This window comes from Micromys minutus, assembly GCF_963924665.1.
Source record: "Micromys minutus genome assembly, chromosome: 14".
NCBI lineage: Eukaryota > Metazoa > Chordata > Mammalia > Rodentia > Muridae > Micromys > Micromys minutus.
In genome coordinates, this window is record NC_137983.1 from 30,965,408 (window position 1) to 30,981,469 (window position 16,062).

Sequence of the window (16,062 nt, forward strand, 5' to 3'; positions counted from 1 at the left end):
GCTCAAGTTGGTGCTGTCCATGTATGCTTTACCTGTGTGCCTGGGAAGGGATTTATAGTCTAATGGGCTTGTATCAGATTTCTAAGAAAAGCTCATGAGGTCAGGCAATGTGTGGTGGCATCACATCCCAAAGTCCTTCGTACAGGATGGAGAACTCCGGATGGCAGTGACAGCAGAAACATGAGACAGCGGACAGCCAGGAGAAAGACACACAGGAACTGTAGCTGCTGCGCCATGCGTACGAGGCTGCCCAAGCTCACTCGAGTTCACATGACGGCATGAAGCACAGGCTTAACAGTGCCTGCGTTTTCAGTGCTTACTGCCTCCCACTCCTCCCTTTGGAATGGAGGGTTTACTCTGAGACATTCCTTGTTGTTCTCTCTGTTTTAAATGTGGCTGGGGCACACATCTAAGGGATTTCCTTCAATGTCTGTTCTCGGAATATCAAATAGTCTAAGAAGCTTTCTAAGGAAGTTATAAGACACTAAGGACTCTTGAAGTTGGAGGTGCTCATAATGCCTTGGATGTCATGGGCTGAGTAGTATGGTTAGATGTCTTTCCCTTGTCCGATTCATGCTTTGAGCATTTGTTCCCCCCACTTAATGGTATTTTTCTTAGAGGCTATAAATTTTTAGCAAGTGGAGGTCGCTGTGAGAAATTAGGCCACAATGACCTTTGAGATGCTTCACTGTCCCCTCCCTGCTCTGTAGCCCACTTGCTCTGCTTCCCTGTCTGTAACTGTGGCAACAGCTTCCGCCTCATGTTCTTCTTCTCTGACGTACCCCCCTCCAACTGTGAGCAAACGTAAGCCCTTCTTCCTGAGCTGTTCCTGTCAGGTGCTTTGGTTACAGCGACACAACAGTGACTACTGCAGACTACACACCGACGTCTTTACATATGAGGAGCAAGAGGAGCACCACCTAAAGAATGCCAACGACTGATCAAAGGGACAGGGCAGGCATGGAGTGAGAACTGCAATCTATGGATCTGAATGAAAATAAAGCATACCTTCAGATATTTTTAATATCCAGAAATGTAGCATTAAACTGTAGAGCAATATGGCTACACTAATGCACTACAGTACTTCCTTCCCAACCAAGGAACAGAGAGCCAACAGGCCAAGTCACAAGAATCTGGGAGCTACGACTAATGTGAAAACTGCTTCTTATTTAATAATACATTCTACATATTTTTTCAAATCCACTTTTAGTTTTTTAACACTCTATTACATTGTAATTATTAACAATATTTAAATTAACTTCTGAAGGTTAAACTTAGGGACACTTAGGTTAAACACTGGGTGCAACTTGTTCAATTTTCCTCAAGTATTATTTGTCACAATAACTTACAAACTGGTACAAATATCCTAAGTGCATTGTACTTTCAGTAATGGGCACAATTTTAGGAAGTCAATGACAGAAAGATTCTTACCCTAAAGTAATAAATATTATGTGTTTATACAGGTATGCATATGTGTTTATACATGTGTGCATATGTGAGAGAGAGGTAGTAATTAAACGATGCTTATAATATCGATGGATAGAAATTAAACTTACCACTTGTCCATTGTGTGGGTTCTTATGAGCGTATGGAGGTCCACGGATATGATTCCACATCTGGCCAGACGTCATAGCAAAGACTATACACTGAAAACCAGGGTACAGTATTTCAATACATCAGCCAGGGAATGCCAAAATAATGAATTATTTAAAATGTAATGCTCACCATTAAACTACCATTTAAAAATTATGTATCATCAGCTCCCGGGATTTAAAAAAAAAATTCAGTTCCTATAAGGTCCAGAGCAAATTACTTATTCTCTCTGCATCTTTAATTCCATAGTTAAGTAACTAATTCACACCAAGAGATACAGTGGTGACTAAATGACACAACATGTTAAATTCTTGACAGTGACAATCTAATAACACTTGACAACCTAAGCTAGTTCAAAGAGCTGAGACATGCAGTAGGGGAAAAAAAAAAAGAAAAAAAAAAGAAAACCACCACCACAACAAGAAAACCCACATGAGCCTCCTTTCTAAGCTTCATTTGCACATCCGTTACAACAATGCAAAGCTTATGTTCTTAGGTTATGCCCTCTATATATCCACTAGTAAGTAGCTGCATACAGCCAACTTCCACACTACAAATCCAGATCAGTAGAAACAGAGGAAGAATATACTCAAGAATAACTCCTAGGAATTACTGTTTTACCTGTTGGCTCAATATGAGAAAATGTATTTGGAAAAGAAATCTCAATGATAACAAAACATAACACAGGGTAGCAGTGGTACTGAACAGAAGTTACAGATCAGTCATGGGAACTCACCGGTGTGTGAGACCCCTTCAAACATTACTTTTAAATCCATACAACTGAAAACACCCCATGCACCACCGATCACACTCAGTGCTCTTTAGGTTCTGTAGTTTGTTCAATTACCTTCTTCTCACTTACTGGATCTGGTAACCCCCATGAGGGTTAAAATAGCAATAAGTAGCCATCTAAAGTTCTGTGGTTTTTTTTTTTTTTTTTTTTTTTTTTTTTTTTTTTTTTTAAGAAAACACAAAAAAGAGTAGGACATGGTAAACCTTTGGAGGATATAAAAACTCAGAGGAATAAGTTTTATTATTTGAGGGAGTGTTTGGTTGGATGATTGTTTAATTACAACCTAATATCAGCCCTTCCTCTCCTCCTAGAACTACCTCACCTAAGTCTTCCTCCATTCTCCTTAAAAGGGAAGCCTCCTTCTGGGTGTCGCCTTCCAACCACTACCCCTCCACCCTGTACAAAGAGTTGCTGCATGACTAGGTACATCATCTCTCACTGATACCAGTCATGGCTGTCCATTCAGCAGGGAGGGATCCACAGATAGGCAGTTAGGCAACAGGTTCAGGGATAGCTCCTGCTGCAGTTGTAGGAGACCTGCATAAGAGCCAAGCTGCTCATCCGTTTCGTATGTGCTTGGGGCCAAGGTCCAGCTCCTGCTGGCTCTTTGGCGGGTGACTCAGTCTTTAGGAGCACCCAGGGGGTCCATGTTCATTGACTGGGTTGGTCTTCCAGTGAAGTCCCTGTCCTCTTCAGGTCCCTTAATTTTTCTCCAAACTCTTCCCTAAGACTCCTTGAGCTCCACATACTGTTTGGGTGTTAGTCTGCATCTCTTTCCATCAGCTGTTGGGTGGAGACAGTTTATGCAAGCTAGGCTTTTGTGTGCAGGTACAATGGAGTGTCATTAATAATGATGGGGAATGGTTCTTGCCCATGGGATGGGTTTAAATTTGAGGCAGTCATTGGTTGTCTATTTCCTCAGTGTCTGCTCTTAGTACCTATACATCTTGTAAGGAGGACACAATTTGAATAGAAGGCTTTGTGTGTGGGTTGCTGTCATCCTTCCACTGGGAGTCCTGCCTGCTTGTCTACAGTAAGTGGCCACTTCAGGATCCATATCCCCACAGCTAGAAATCTATTAGAATCACCTGCTTAACCCTCTGTGGCCTTTCTCAATCCCAAGTTTCTGGCACATCCTAGAGATGGTTGAATCCTCCCATCCAACCCCACCCCCCTGGCCAATCTACCTTCTCTCACTCTTCTGTTCTCCCGAGATATAATCTCCTGCTAACCCCACTCACATGCCCTTGTTCACCATATTCCCTACTTCTATAGACCTCTAATATCTATTTTGCTTTCCTTTCTGAGAGGGAAAGATTCAACCCTCGTCCCTTTTTCTCTCCTTGTTATTTGGCAGCTTTGGGTCTGCTGATTATGGCATGAGTATCCTGTACTTGATGGCTAAAATCCATGTATGAGTAAGTACATGCTATTCACATCCTTTTGGGTGGGTTATATCTCTCAAGATGATGTTTTCTAGTTCCATTCATTTGCCTGAGAAATTCATAATGTTCTTGTTTTTAATAGCTGAGTCGTATTCCATTGTGTAAGTGTACCACATTTTATGTATCCATTCTTCAGTTGATAAGACATCCACATTGTTTCCAGTTTCTGGCTATTACCAATAAAGCTGCTATGTACATAGATGAGCAAATATTCTTGGAGGATGGTGTTGCATCTTTTGGGTGTATGCCCAGGACTGGTACCACATATTCTTACAATAGAACTATGCTGAGTCTTCTGAGATACCGGACTCTGCTTATATTATTTCCAGAGTAGTTGTACAAGTTTGCACTCCCACCAGCAATAAAGAAGTCTTCTCCCTTATCCACCACCATGCCAGCAAGTGCTGTCTTTTGAGTTTTTAATCTTAGCTATTTTGATAAGTGTGAGTTGGAATCTGAGATTAGTTTTGATTTGCATTTCCTTGATGAATAAAGATGCTGAAAAAAAATTTAAGTGCTTCTCAGCCACTCGAGATTACTCTATTGAAAATTCTGTTTAGTTCTGCACCACATTTTTTAATGCTTTTTTAAAAATTGGACATTTTCTCTATTTACATTTCTAATGTTAATCCCTTTCCTGGGTTCCCCTCTGGAAATCCCCTACTCCATCCCTCATCCCCCTGCCTCTATGAGGATGTTCAGCCACCCGGCCTCCCACTCCCTCTGGCCTCCCCACCCTGTCATTCCCCTACAGTGGAGCACTGAGCCTTCACAGAGCCAAGGGCCTCTCCTCTCCTGGATATTCAATAATGTCACCCTCTGCTACATATGCAGCTGGAGCTATGGGTCCCTTCATGTGTACTCTTTGGTTGGTGATTTAGTGTCTGAGAGCTCTGGGATCTGATTGGTTGATATTGTTGTTCTTCCTATGGGGTTGAAAACCTTTAGCTCCTTCTATCTTCTTTCTAATTCTCCACTGGAGACCCCACTCTCAGTCCAGTGGTTGGTTGAGAGCATCTGACTATTTCTCAGGCTCTGGAAGAGCCTCTCAGGAGATAGCTGTATCAGGCTCCTGTCAACATACACTTTTCAGCATCCACAACATTGTCAGGTTTGGTGACTGCATATGGGATGGATCCCTGGGTGGGGCAGTTTCTAGATGACCTTTAGTTCAATCTCAGCTCCACACTTTGTCTCTGTATTTCCTCCTGTAAATATTTTGTTTCACCTTCTAAAAAGGACTGAAGCATCCACTCTTTTGTCTTCTAATTTCTTGAGCTTCCTGTGGTCTGTGACTTGTATCTTGGCTATCCCAAGTTTTTGGGCTGATATCTACTTATCAGTGAGTGCATAGCGTGTGTGTTCTTTTGTGACTGGGTTACCTCACTCAGAGTGATATTTTCTAGATTCATCCATTTGCCTAAGAATTTCATGAAATCATTGTTTCTAATAGCTAAGTAGTACGCCATTGTGTAAATGTACCACAATTTCTGAATCCATTCCTCTATAGAAGGGCATTTGGGTTGTTTCCAGCTACTAGCTATTATAAATAAAGCTGCTATGAATGTACTGGAGCATGTGTCCACGTTATATGTTGGAGCATCTTTTGGGTTTATGCCTAAAAGTGGTATAGCTGGATCCTCAGGTAGTACTATGTCCAATATTTTGAGGAACCACCAGACTGATTTCCAGAGTGGTTGTACAAGCTTGCAATACCACCAACAATGGAGGAAATGTTCCTCTTTCCTCACATCCTCACCAGCATGTGCAATCACCCGAGTCTTTGACCTTACCCATTCTGACTGGTGTGAGGTGTAATCTCAGGGTTGTTTTGATTTGCATTTCACTGATGACTAGGGATGTTGAGCATTGCTTCAGGTGCTTCTCAGCCATTCATATTCTTCAGTTGGGAATTCGTTGTTTAACTTTGTACTCCATTTTTAATAAGATTATTTGATACCCTGAATTCTAACTTTTTGAGTTCTTTGTATATATTAGATATTAACCCTCTACTGGATATAGGATTGGGAAATATCTTTTCTCAATCTGTTGGTTGCCATTTTGTGTTCTTGACAGTGTCTTTAGCCTTACAAAACTTTACAATTTAATAAGACCCCATTTGTTAATTCTTGATTTTAGAGCATAAGCCATCGGTGTTCTGTTAAGGAAGTCTTCCTCTGTGCTTATATTTTCTAAGCAATTTCCCACTTTCTCTTCTATTAGTTTCAGTGTATTGGGTTTTATGTGGAGGTCTTTTATCCACTTGCACTTGAGCTTTGTACAAGGAGACAAGAAGAGATCGATATGCATTCTTCTGCATGCTGACTGCCAGTTGAACCAGCACCATTTGTTGAAAATGGACTCTGGATTGCCATTTGCCACCGGGAATAGCAGAGATCCAGAGACACAGGCCTGCTGAGACTGCTCTGTGAGGAGCCAAAGCGCAGAGAGGGCTAGCCTGAGCACGCGGAAAACGCTGCTCTCCGGTTGCTTCAGGAGACCAGGAACCCTGGCATAGGGACTTGGTATCTGCCTGGAAAGCTCTTGTGCAAGGATAAAATGCTCAGGCCATTTGCCACCTGGAACAGCGGAGATCCAGGGACACAGCCCTAGTGAGACGACACTGTGAGTAGTGAAAACGCAGAGAGGGCTAAGCCAAGCACACGAAAAACTCAGCCTTCCGATTCAGTGGAGCCGGAACTCTCGCATAGGGACTGGGGATCTGCCCGAAAAGCCCTGGCTCAAAATCTAGAAACACAGGCCCACAGTAAGGCACAAGCCCTTGCTAGTGGGAGCTGGGATTTGCTTGGGAAAGGCAGTGCTTGAAGTTCAACACTGCAGACCCTCTTACACCTAGACTAGAGAGTAAGACATAGGCCCAGGGAGAGCAAATCGGGAGTCCTCAGAGAGGAGAAAGTACTGTGCTATTGGGAAAATGGTCCATAGTTGACTAGAGAAAGAGCAGATCCCTGCCAGGAGTACTCAGGACCTGTGCGGACAGTGCTGAGCTACCACAACAGCCTCACAAGAGCTCCCACATCTGAGCCCACAAACACAGAGCTGAGTCACTGCTTGCCCACCAAAAGCCAAACACTCAGAATCATTTTTCTTCCTAAAACCTCGTGCGCTCAGGTACATGGGAGAGACAGGTACTAATCACTGAAAACAAGACCACGTATAATCATAGACAACAAGATGGCAAGTGGAAAGCGAAAGAACTTAAGCGATGGAAACCAAGACAACCAACCTGGCAACATCAGAACCGAAATCTCCCATCACAGCAAGCAGTGGATTGGCTAACACTGCAGAAAAAGAAAACTCAGACCTGAAATTCTCAAGATGATGATGGAGATCTTTGAGAAGAGTGAGAATAACTCACTTAAACAAGAATGGGAGGACAACCTTAAACTAATAGAAGCTTTTAAAGAGGAAACACAAAAAATACTCAAAGAAATCAAAGAACTAGAGGAAAACAGAACCAAAAAAAATGAAGGAATTGAAAATGGAGATAGAAACAATAAAGAAAACACTAAAAGAGACAACCCTGGGATGGAAAACCAAAAAAAGAAATCAGGAGTCACAGACGCAAGCATCTCCTACAGACTAAAAGAGATGGAAGAGAGAATCTCAGGAGCCAAAGACATTGCAAACATAGACAAAACAGTCAAAGAAGATGCAAAAGCAAAGAAGCTCCTAACCAAAAATGTCCAGGAGATCCAGGACAAAATGAGAAGACCAAACCTAAGGATAACAGGAATAGAAGAGGATGAAGAATATCAACTAAGATGCACAGTAAATACCTTCAACAAAAATTCCACCAGAGAACTTCTACAGCTGATAAACAAGTTCAGCAAAGTGGCTAGATATAAAATTAACTCAAACAAATCAGTAGCCTTTCTCTTCTCAAAGGACAAACATGTGGAGAAAGAAATTAGGGGAAAGATACCCTTCACAATAGTCACAAACAATATGAAATACCTTGGTGTGACTCTAACTAAGCAAGTGAAGGACCTGTATGACAAGAACTTCAAGTCTCTGAAGAAGGAAATCGAGGAAGATCTCAGAAGATGGAAAGATCGCCCATGCTAATGGATTGGAAGGATCAACATTGTAAAAATGGCCATCTTACAAAAAGCAATCTACAGATTCAATACAATTCCCATCAAAATTCCAACCCAATTCTACATAGACTTGGAAAGATCAATGTGCAATTTCATCTGGAATAACAGAAGACCTAGAATAGTGAAATCCATCCTCAACAGCAAGAAAACATCTGCATCTGCTGGAATCACCATCCCTGACCTCAAGCTATATTACATTGTGTTAAAAACTGCATAGTACTGGCACAGAGATAGGCACGTGGATCAATTGAATAGCATAGAAGATCCAGAAATGAACCCTCACACATATGGTCACTAGTTGTAAACATTCAATGGAAAAAGAACAGCCTCTTCAACAAATGGTGTTGGTTCAACTGGCACTCAGCATGGAAAAGAATGAAAATAGACCCTTTCTTATCTCCTTGTACAAAGCTCAACTACAAGTGGATTTAAGATCTCCACATTAAACCAGGTACACTGAAACTATTAGAAGAGAATGTAGTGAAAACCTTAGAACACATAGGCACAGGGGAAAATTTCCTGAACAGAACACCAATGGCTTGTCCTCTGAGGTCAAAGATTGACAAATGGGACTTAATGAGATTGCAAAGTTTCTGTAAGGCTAAGGACACTGTGCAGAACACAAAATGGCAGCCAACAGATTGGGAAATGATCTTTACCAACTCCACATCAGATAGAGGCCAAATATCCAAGGTATACAAAGAACTCAAAAAGTTAGATATCAGAGAATCAAACAATCCTACTAAAAAATGGGGTACAGAGCTAAACAAAAAGTTCTCAATTGAGGAATATCGAATGGCTGAGAAGCATCTAAGGAAGTACTTGACACCCTTAGCCATCAGGGAAATGCAAATCAAAACATCCCTGAGATTCTACCTCACACCATTCAGAATGGCTAAGATTAAAAGCTCAGATGACAGCAGATGCTGGTGAGGATGTGGAGAAAGAGGAACACTCTTCCACTGTTGGTGGGGTTGTAAACTGGTACAACAACTCTGCAAATCATTCTGGTGGTTCTTCAGAAAATTGGACATAGTACTACCTGAAGACCCAGTTATTCCACTTCTGGGCATATACACCAGAGAAGCTCCAACATACAACAAAGATACATGCACCACAATGTTCATAGTAGCCCTATTTATAATAGCCAGAAGTTGGAAAGAACCCAGATGTCCTTCAATAGATGAATGGATACAAAAATTATGGTATATTTACACAATTTACTACTCAGCTATTAGAAACAATGACTTAACAAAATTCTTAAGAAAATGGATACATCTAAAGAATATCATCCTGAGTGAGATAACCCAGTCACAAAAGAACAGACATAATATGCAGTCACTGATAATTGGATACTAACCTTAGAAAGCTCTGAATACCCCAGAAACAACTCACAGACTATATGAAACTCAAGAAAAACAAAGCCTCCCCCCCCAAAAAAAGAAGCCTCAATCCTTCTTAGGAAAAAGAATTGTATAGCACCCTCTCAGAGTGTGGTACACCTGGACCCTAAACTATTAAAAATCCAAGAGCTAAGATAATAGCCTTGTGGCAATTTTTGGTATTCACAGATCATTATGCTTAATCTATACCCAACAAGAAATCTGTTTCCATGTCACATTCTCTCCTACATGCACTTCATGCTTATGGTAACTAGTGGGATTTCAATGCATGCTACTGAACCTCTAAAAGAATTAAGTACTGACAGAAATATTCATATAATGTTATGTCAAAATGCCTTTAAAATCTCTATATATCCCTCTTTAAAAAAAAAATAAAGTGGTAAAAAAAACAAAAAGAAAGAAAATGTAGTCTTTTGTCCAGAGGATGGTTTTAGCTCCTTTGCCAAAGATCAAGTGACTATAGGTGCATGGGTTCATTTCTGGGCCTTTAATTCTATTCCATTAACCTATCTGCCTGTCTGTACCAATTCCATACAGATTTTATCACAACTTTTCTGTAATACAGCTTGAGGTTGGGGATGGTGATTCCCCAAACTTCTTTTATTGTTGAGAATGGTTTTCAGTATCTTTGTTTTTTGTTAGCCCAACTCTATGAAGAATTGAGTTTTGATGGGGATTTTTGATGGGGATTACACTGAATCTGTAGATTTCTTTTAGCAAGATGACCACTATTACAGTATTAATCCTGCCAATCTTGTTTGGTTTATAATGCTGTTCTTCCTATGAGGTGTGATTGTCAGTGTCTAACTTCTTGAATTCTTTTTGTACTTTGGATATAGCCCTCTGTCTGAAAGAAGGTTAGTAAAGATCTTTTTCCAATCTGTAGGCTTTTGCTTTGTCCTGATTATGCTGTCCTTTGACTCATAGATGTTTTTCTGTTTCATGAGGTCCCATTAATGTATGATTGACCTTAGTATCCAAGGCACTGTGGTACTCTGCTCTGAAAGTTGTCTGCTGTACTTAGGAGTTCAAGCCTATTCCCTGCTATTTTTGTTATTAGATTTATTGTATCTGGCAAACACAGTATTTTTGCAAACTGAAGTCATAATGGTCTGCACATATCATAGTTGCAGGGAAATCAAATATAAAACAATCTGATGAGCCTCAGCCTGAAGAATATCTTGATCAACTTCACTGACTTGGGGCATCTGTATCACCTTACCCAAGGCTCACAGAACATCATAGTAGAGGGCAGAGAAAGAATACAAGAGCTAAAGAAAAGTAAGGAGTGCTGTGCAAAACTGTCTTCCCGACATGCCATGGTGTCGAACCAATGGTTCCGCAGCACAGCTACATGTACAGAACCTATACATATTGCACCAATCAACACCGTATCATCGAATTTTAGAAAGGAAAATATTTTTATACTCTGGATAGCTACTCTTCTAAAAAGAATAAATTACAAAAGAGAAGAATCTATAATAGCAATGAAAAAACAGAGAGCAGCTGGGGCCTTATTATTGTATAAGGAAGGGAAACAATGTAGTACATAAGCAAGATAATGTTGTTAGCCTGAGATAGGAGTGGAAACTCTCAGTGACAAAACTAGCTCAAACACAAGCTTTACTTATCAACCGCTGTGCTACAGGCTAGTCTGGGAATCTATATCCAATAGAAACAAATGTTCATTTGCAATTTGAACAAAATAAATAAAATCAAATGTACTCTTAAGGGCTAGATCAACCACTCTTGTGGCATGAGAACTCTTTTTTTTTTTCCCCAAAAGAACAAGACTTTATTGAAGTAGTAGGTTTAAAAGTTTGAGAGCTGGGGAGATGAGATGGCTCAGGGATTAAGAACACTGGCTGCTCTTCTCTAGGACCTCGGTTCATTTCATAGCACCCACATGCCAGGTTCTAGAGGAAGGGATGCCTTCGTCTGGATTCTGAGGCACTGATGATACATACTTGATACATACGGCATTCCAGAAAAATGAAGTCAACTCTGCACTGGTACCTTGAGACCCTAGATTGGCATTTTTGCCCTGGGAAATTTCTTCAGTGACAGCCAAACAAGGAAACTAAGGTGGTTATGTTGACTTTACTTAAGATACCACAACCAGAGAAACTCCATCTAGCTAACAACTGTTTACAATATAAAGGCTAATGCATTTTCCCCAGAGTTAACTACATGCACACAGACATGGCGCTAGAAGTATTTCTCCATCAACTGAGCACTAAGCAAATATGAGCCTCTAGGGTTAATGCACATGCAAGCCCACTACTTGCACACCTAATCTCAGCGTCTGGAAGATGGAGATCCACACCCTTCGTATGTTAATAGCCAGGTTGGGTTGACAGTCTGTTAAAACCAAACCAAGCCTGCAACTGGAATTCATTATACTTTCCTCCAATCTAATGATCACAGTAAGTAGACTCAGGTCTATTACAGTAACTTAAGGTACATGAATCTGTGAATGGTGCCCACAGAAAGTGAATTTCTTTTAATGATACAAATACAAAAATTTCCCCCAAGATTTCCATGTTATAGAAGTTAGTCAAAATCAGAAATGTTTATATATAAAATTACATCTAAATTATAATACTAAGACTATGATTATATCTGTGACATTATTATAGTAATACTTACAAATGCAAACATACTTTGCTAGTATTCAAGAGAAAATGACCAAATTATCAAAATTAAGAAACAAAGATCTATGGTAGGTTTAAGAAATTTTACAAATTTCCTTTAGTTAATTGTTTATTGAAGAGTCCAAAAGCTGGAGTAATATACATAAAGGAACCTAAAGGAAAGAATCCTCTCTTGAGTCACTGAGACATACTTAGAAATCTAGGACTCACAAAGTTGTGGCAATTTTTACAAGATACAAGAAAATTCTGTACTAACACAATCCTTCTAAAATGCCAGACATGCGAAATTTATTCCAGTCATCATTAAGCATGACACATTTCCATCTTTCATCATATGTGCTAAAAATATGTCACTATTTCAGTATACCCCTTAATTTGGAAAGCTCAACTTTTGTCATTAATGAAACTGGAACTTATATTAAGTAATATATTCAGAAAATGCCCAATTCATGAGAGGATATCCATGAACCATAACAAGGTGAGTAAATGTCCTCTTGTAAATGAGAAAAATATAGAACAGTACTATTTTAAGAGAAGAGCTTTCTGTGTTATTCTCTGATAGTAGCCAAGACACAGCCAGTCTCCTGAGAGAGGACATTTTCTTGAAACTTCTGCAGTAAAGATTAGTTCACTCCCTCTTTCTCAGATGCAATGAAGCTGTTCTCAAGAACAAGAAGTAAAGATATAAGTTTGAGAAGTAGCAATGCTAAACATCCTCTTCAATACTTGGGACTAGATGTATATCCTTGGGTTTCCTAGTTGAGGGCTCATAATGGCATGTAGCAATTTAGTTTGCAAACGTATTAGAAATTATGGAAGTTGAATGAATTTTCCTATGGTTAATGAAATTTAGACTTTAGGTGACAGTGCTAGTTTTCTTCTTTTCTTTTAGTATTTGGCTATGTGCCTTTCAACAAGACTGTTATTGTCTTGTTGACATTCTTTATACTTGTGGATCAGGCACTGTATTAAATAGAGAATGAGAGCAAGTAAGCTTTAGCAAATGGGTTGTTTTCCTTTTATTGTCTTAGAAGTGTAACTTAGCACACACAAGTTTTTAATGTTAATATAGGTCATTTATTTCTTAGAGTACAGTTACTTCATCTTTTGCTCTAAGATATTCTTGTCTAACAATGAATACCTACACATCCTTTTGAAAGTATTATGTTCCCAATTAGTGATAATTCATTTGTTTTCCTGTACATGGCAGGATGTGAGAGACAAATTCATGGGTTTTTCAGCCCCACTGCATTGGGTATCTGTCTTATAATACAATAATTAATAACTATAAATCTGTACACAACAACTCTTTTCTCTACATCTTGCAATGGAACGAACATCAGGGAATTACTAAGAATCTGAAGCGAATGCTGGTTCTGTAAGTATAAACTTCAACCAGTTCAGGTCCTCTTTGATGCTTGTTCTATTCTCGGCCCTTTGCATTCGCAGATACAGTAGCACCTCATTGTCAACTGTCACAAAATTTTTCGTGAATTTTCTCACAGTAAAAATGCATACTCTGATAGTGTGGAGTAACCCAATCTGTGATAACATACCTTTGCTTAAGTCTTTTTATAAAAAAACCAATTTTTTTAGATGTCATGTGGTAGCTGTCAGCATATTTACCTTTTACTGGACTGATGGGAGTGTTTCTGATGGTCTGGCACAGAATAATTTCTGTAAAACTTCATTTCCTCTTATAGAACTACTTAAGTATTTTCATACTGTTGATTAGTATTTAAATAGTGACTACATCAACCTTGCTGAGCAGTGATGATATACTCTGGGGGTTCATGAGCCCTGTGAGAACATAAGAGGAATGATCACACCAGGACCAGCATTGGGAAGACATCCGTAGACTGTCCTCAAGCTCTTTGTACTTTAATGTTAATTCCACTTCCCCAAGAAGGGCAGGCTAGTCACCAACTGAACCTTCCCATTTTAATTAGTAAAATAAAGGAAAGCCAATGACTGTGAGATAAGGGAAGTAGGAGGGCTGAGAGGTCTGAGGAGGTCACAGAAGAGGTTAGAGGTCATGGCAACAAGGAGCTTCCCAAGAACCAGCTGGACCCAGGTGGGATTGATTGGTGTTAAAAAGCTATTAACATTAAGGATTTTACAGGTCTAATATCTCATATAAAAGGGCAGTTTGTATCTTTGTCTATTTGATGCAATCTTGTTGTGTAGAGGGTTTATAGATTGATAGTTGAACATATAAACCTGAGTAAAAAGCTATCGGGCTGTTGAGTTGTGTTTGTGTGGAATTTTGGGGTATAGAAATACCCCAGGACAGAGGCAGAGAACAGGCAGTAGTAAACCACCAAGACAAGAGAATTGCAGGGACAAGTTGGGCCATGGTGACAGTTCAGACCGGGTGCCAGAGGAGTGTGAGGCTACAAACTAAAATCACGCCTGAGGAGTGAAACCTCAGGGCCGAAAGAGAGATAAATCATTTATTATTTTTTAATATTTACTGCAACACATATCAACTTTCCTTGGGGTGATAAAAGGCTTATATAACTTGGGTGACTGGGGAAGGCACATCCAAGATGAGCAAAGGTCATTACATAGAGGTTGAGGATACGAAATGCCTAATTAGCATGGGGGAAGCTTTTCAGGATTATAGGTGCCTGCTGATCTGGTTCTAATCAGGAGAAAAGTTGATCTTGCAATCTAACTAAGGTCAAATGACATTCCTCAGGTAGAAATTATGTATGTGTGTGGGGGTGGAGAGGAGGTTAATTCCCCAGATAAGGTAGAAGGAGAAGCCCTGCCAATGATGGGAGTGTCCCATATGGCTCTGGGCTCAGAGGATATCAGGTCAATGGCAAACTTTGACCTTAATTAGCAGAATTTTTCCACAAGAATTCTTCACAAATATCAGATTGTATATAAAAACCACCTATTTAAAAAACAGGTACACCTATCTTCTAATGAATCAGATGCCAGATAAAGGAAGTGTTAGGGATATTCTTAAATAACTACTTCCCTGAAACATTAACACCAACAATTTGTTGGAAAGGTGAACAACCAACTGCATTATATTAGTCAAAAGTTAAATACTATTATTGAGGGGTATTTTCCATCTTTCTGTAAAATTAGAGCTACCCAATAACCTTCAATGTTTGTTCCAACAAATCATAATATGTTTTAGGCATAAGGGCCTTGCCTGAATGTGAAAATTGTCTGAGAATTTATACTATTTTCAGCCTTTAAACTTCTCATAAAATCCAAGTAATTAAATTGCTATAATTTTGAGGCAGCAGAAATGTTAGGGTGTGAAGACCAACCACTAGTGTAACTCAGCAGCAGTAACAGTCGAGGAGCTCTTGCTCGACTGTGATTTACTGTGCTAATAAGGCTGGCTTATTATTACACTTTTAATGATGTCTTATCCTTCATGTTTTTAATTCTCGGATGCTTGGAGTGTTTTCTTTTGTGTTTGAAATGAATGTTACTATGAACCACACAATACTGCCTCGGCTAAAGTGACAGAGATCTTGGAAAACTATGGGACCATGGAGCTCCGCAGTGTGAGCGACACACCACCCTAGCTAACCCTGTCAGTATTTCAAGCAAAACCGCTTTTTAAACATCACAACATTTACATTTGTGCTATGTTCCTTAAAATTATACACTAATATAATTCAGTATTTTATTCAACCATTCTACTTTAACAGCATCATAAATCAGGACACAGGCCTCTACATAAAAGGAAAAGAATTAAAAGTGTGCCAACCAATGACCTGTACTCTGTTGCTTTTTATGAGCTCGAAGAATTTAAGAATCATTGTTTCTGCTCAAGATGCCCCAAAAGCAGTAAAGTCTACCTCTATCACTTCTGAAATTTAACTTTCAAGTCAGGAAGCAATTAAATATGTATGTATAAATATCTCCAGAGCTCATTTCCTCTTTGCCAGGAAGTTCAAATCTTTCTGACTATTCTGTGTATAAACAATTATGAATAACTTTCTCCTTTTTGCAATATATACTGTATTCTTATTCTAGTTGTGAACCCAAAAGCAAATAAAATATAGTAGTGAACATAATTAC

At 39.5% G+C, this 16,062-nt stretch overlaps 1 protein-coding gene across 1 annotated transcript in view; it reads right to left on the minus strand.

Moving 5' to 3' along the window:
* The window catches only part of TUSC3 (tumor suppressor candidate 3), a gene marked incomplete at its 5' end in the record, with an annotated part of 141,591 nt that overhangs the window by 34,760 nt on the left and 90,769 nt on the right, over positions 1 to 16,062 (minus strand). The window contains one exon of the mRNA XM_080929067.1: positions 1,557 to 1,646. Coding sequence (XP_080785193.1) covers positions 1,557 to 1,646 — 90 coding nt within the window. The remainder of the gene's footprint in view (positions 1 to 1,556; positions 1,647 to 16,062) is intronic.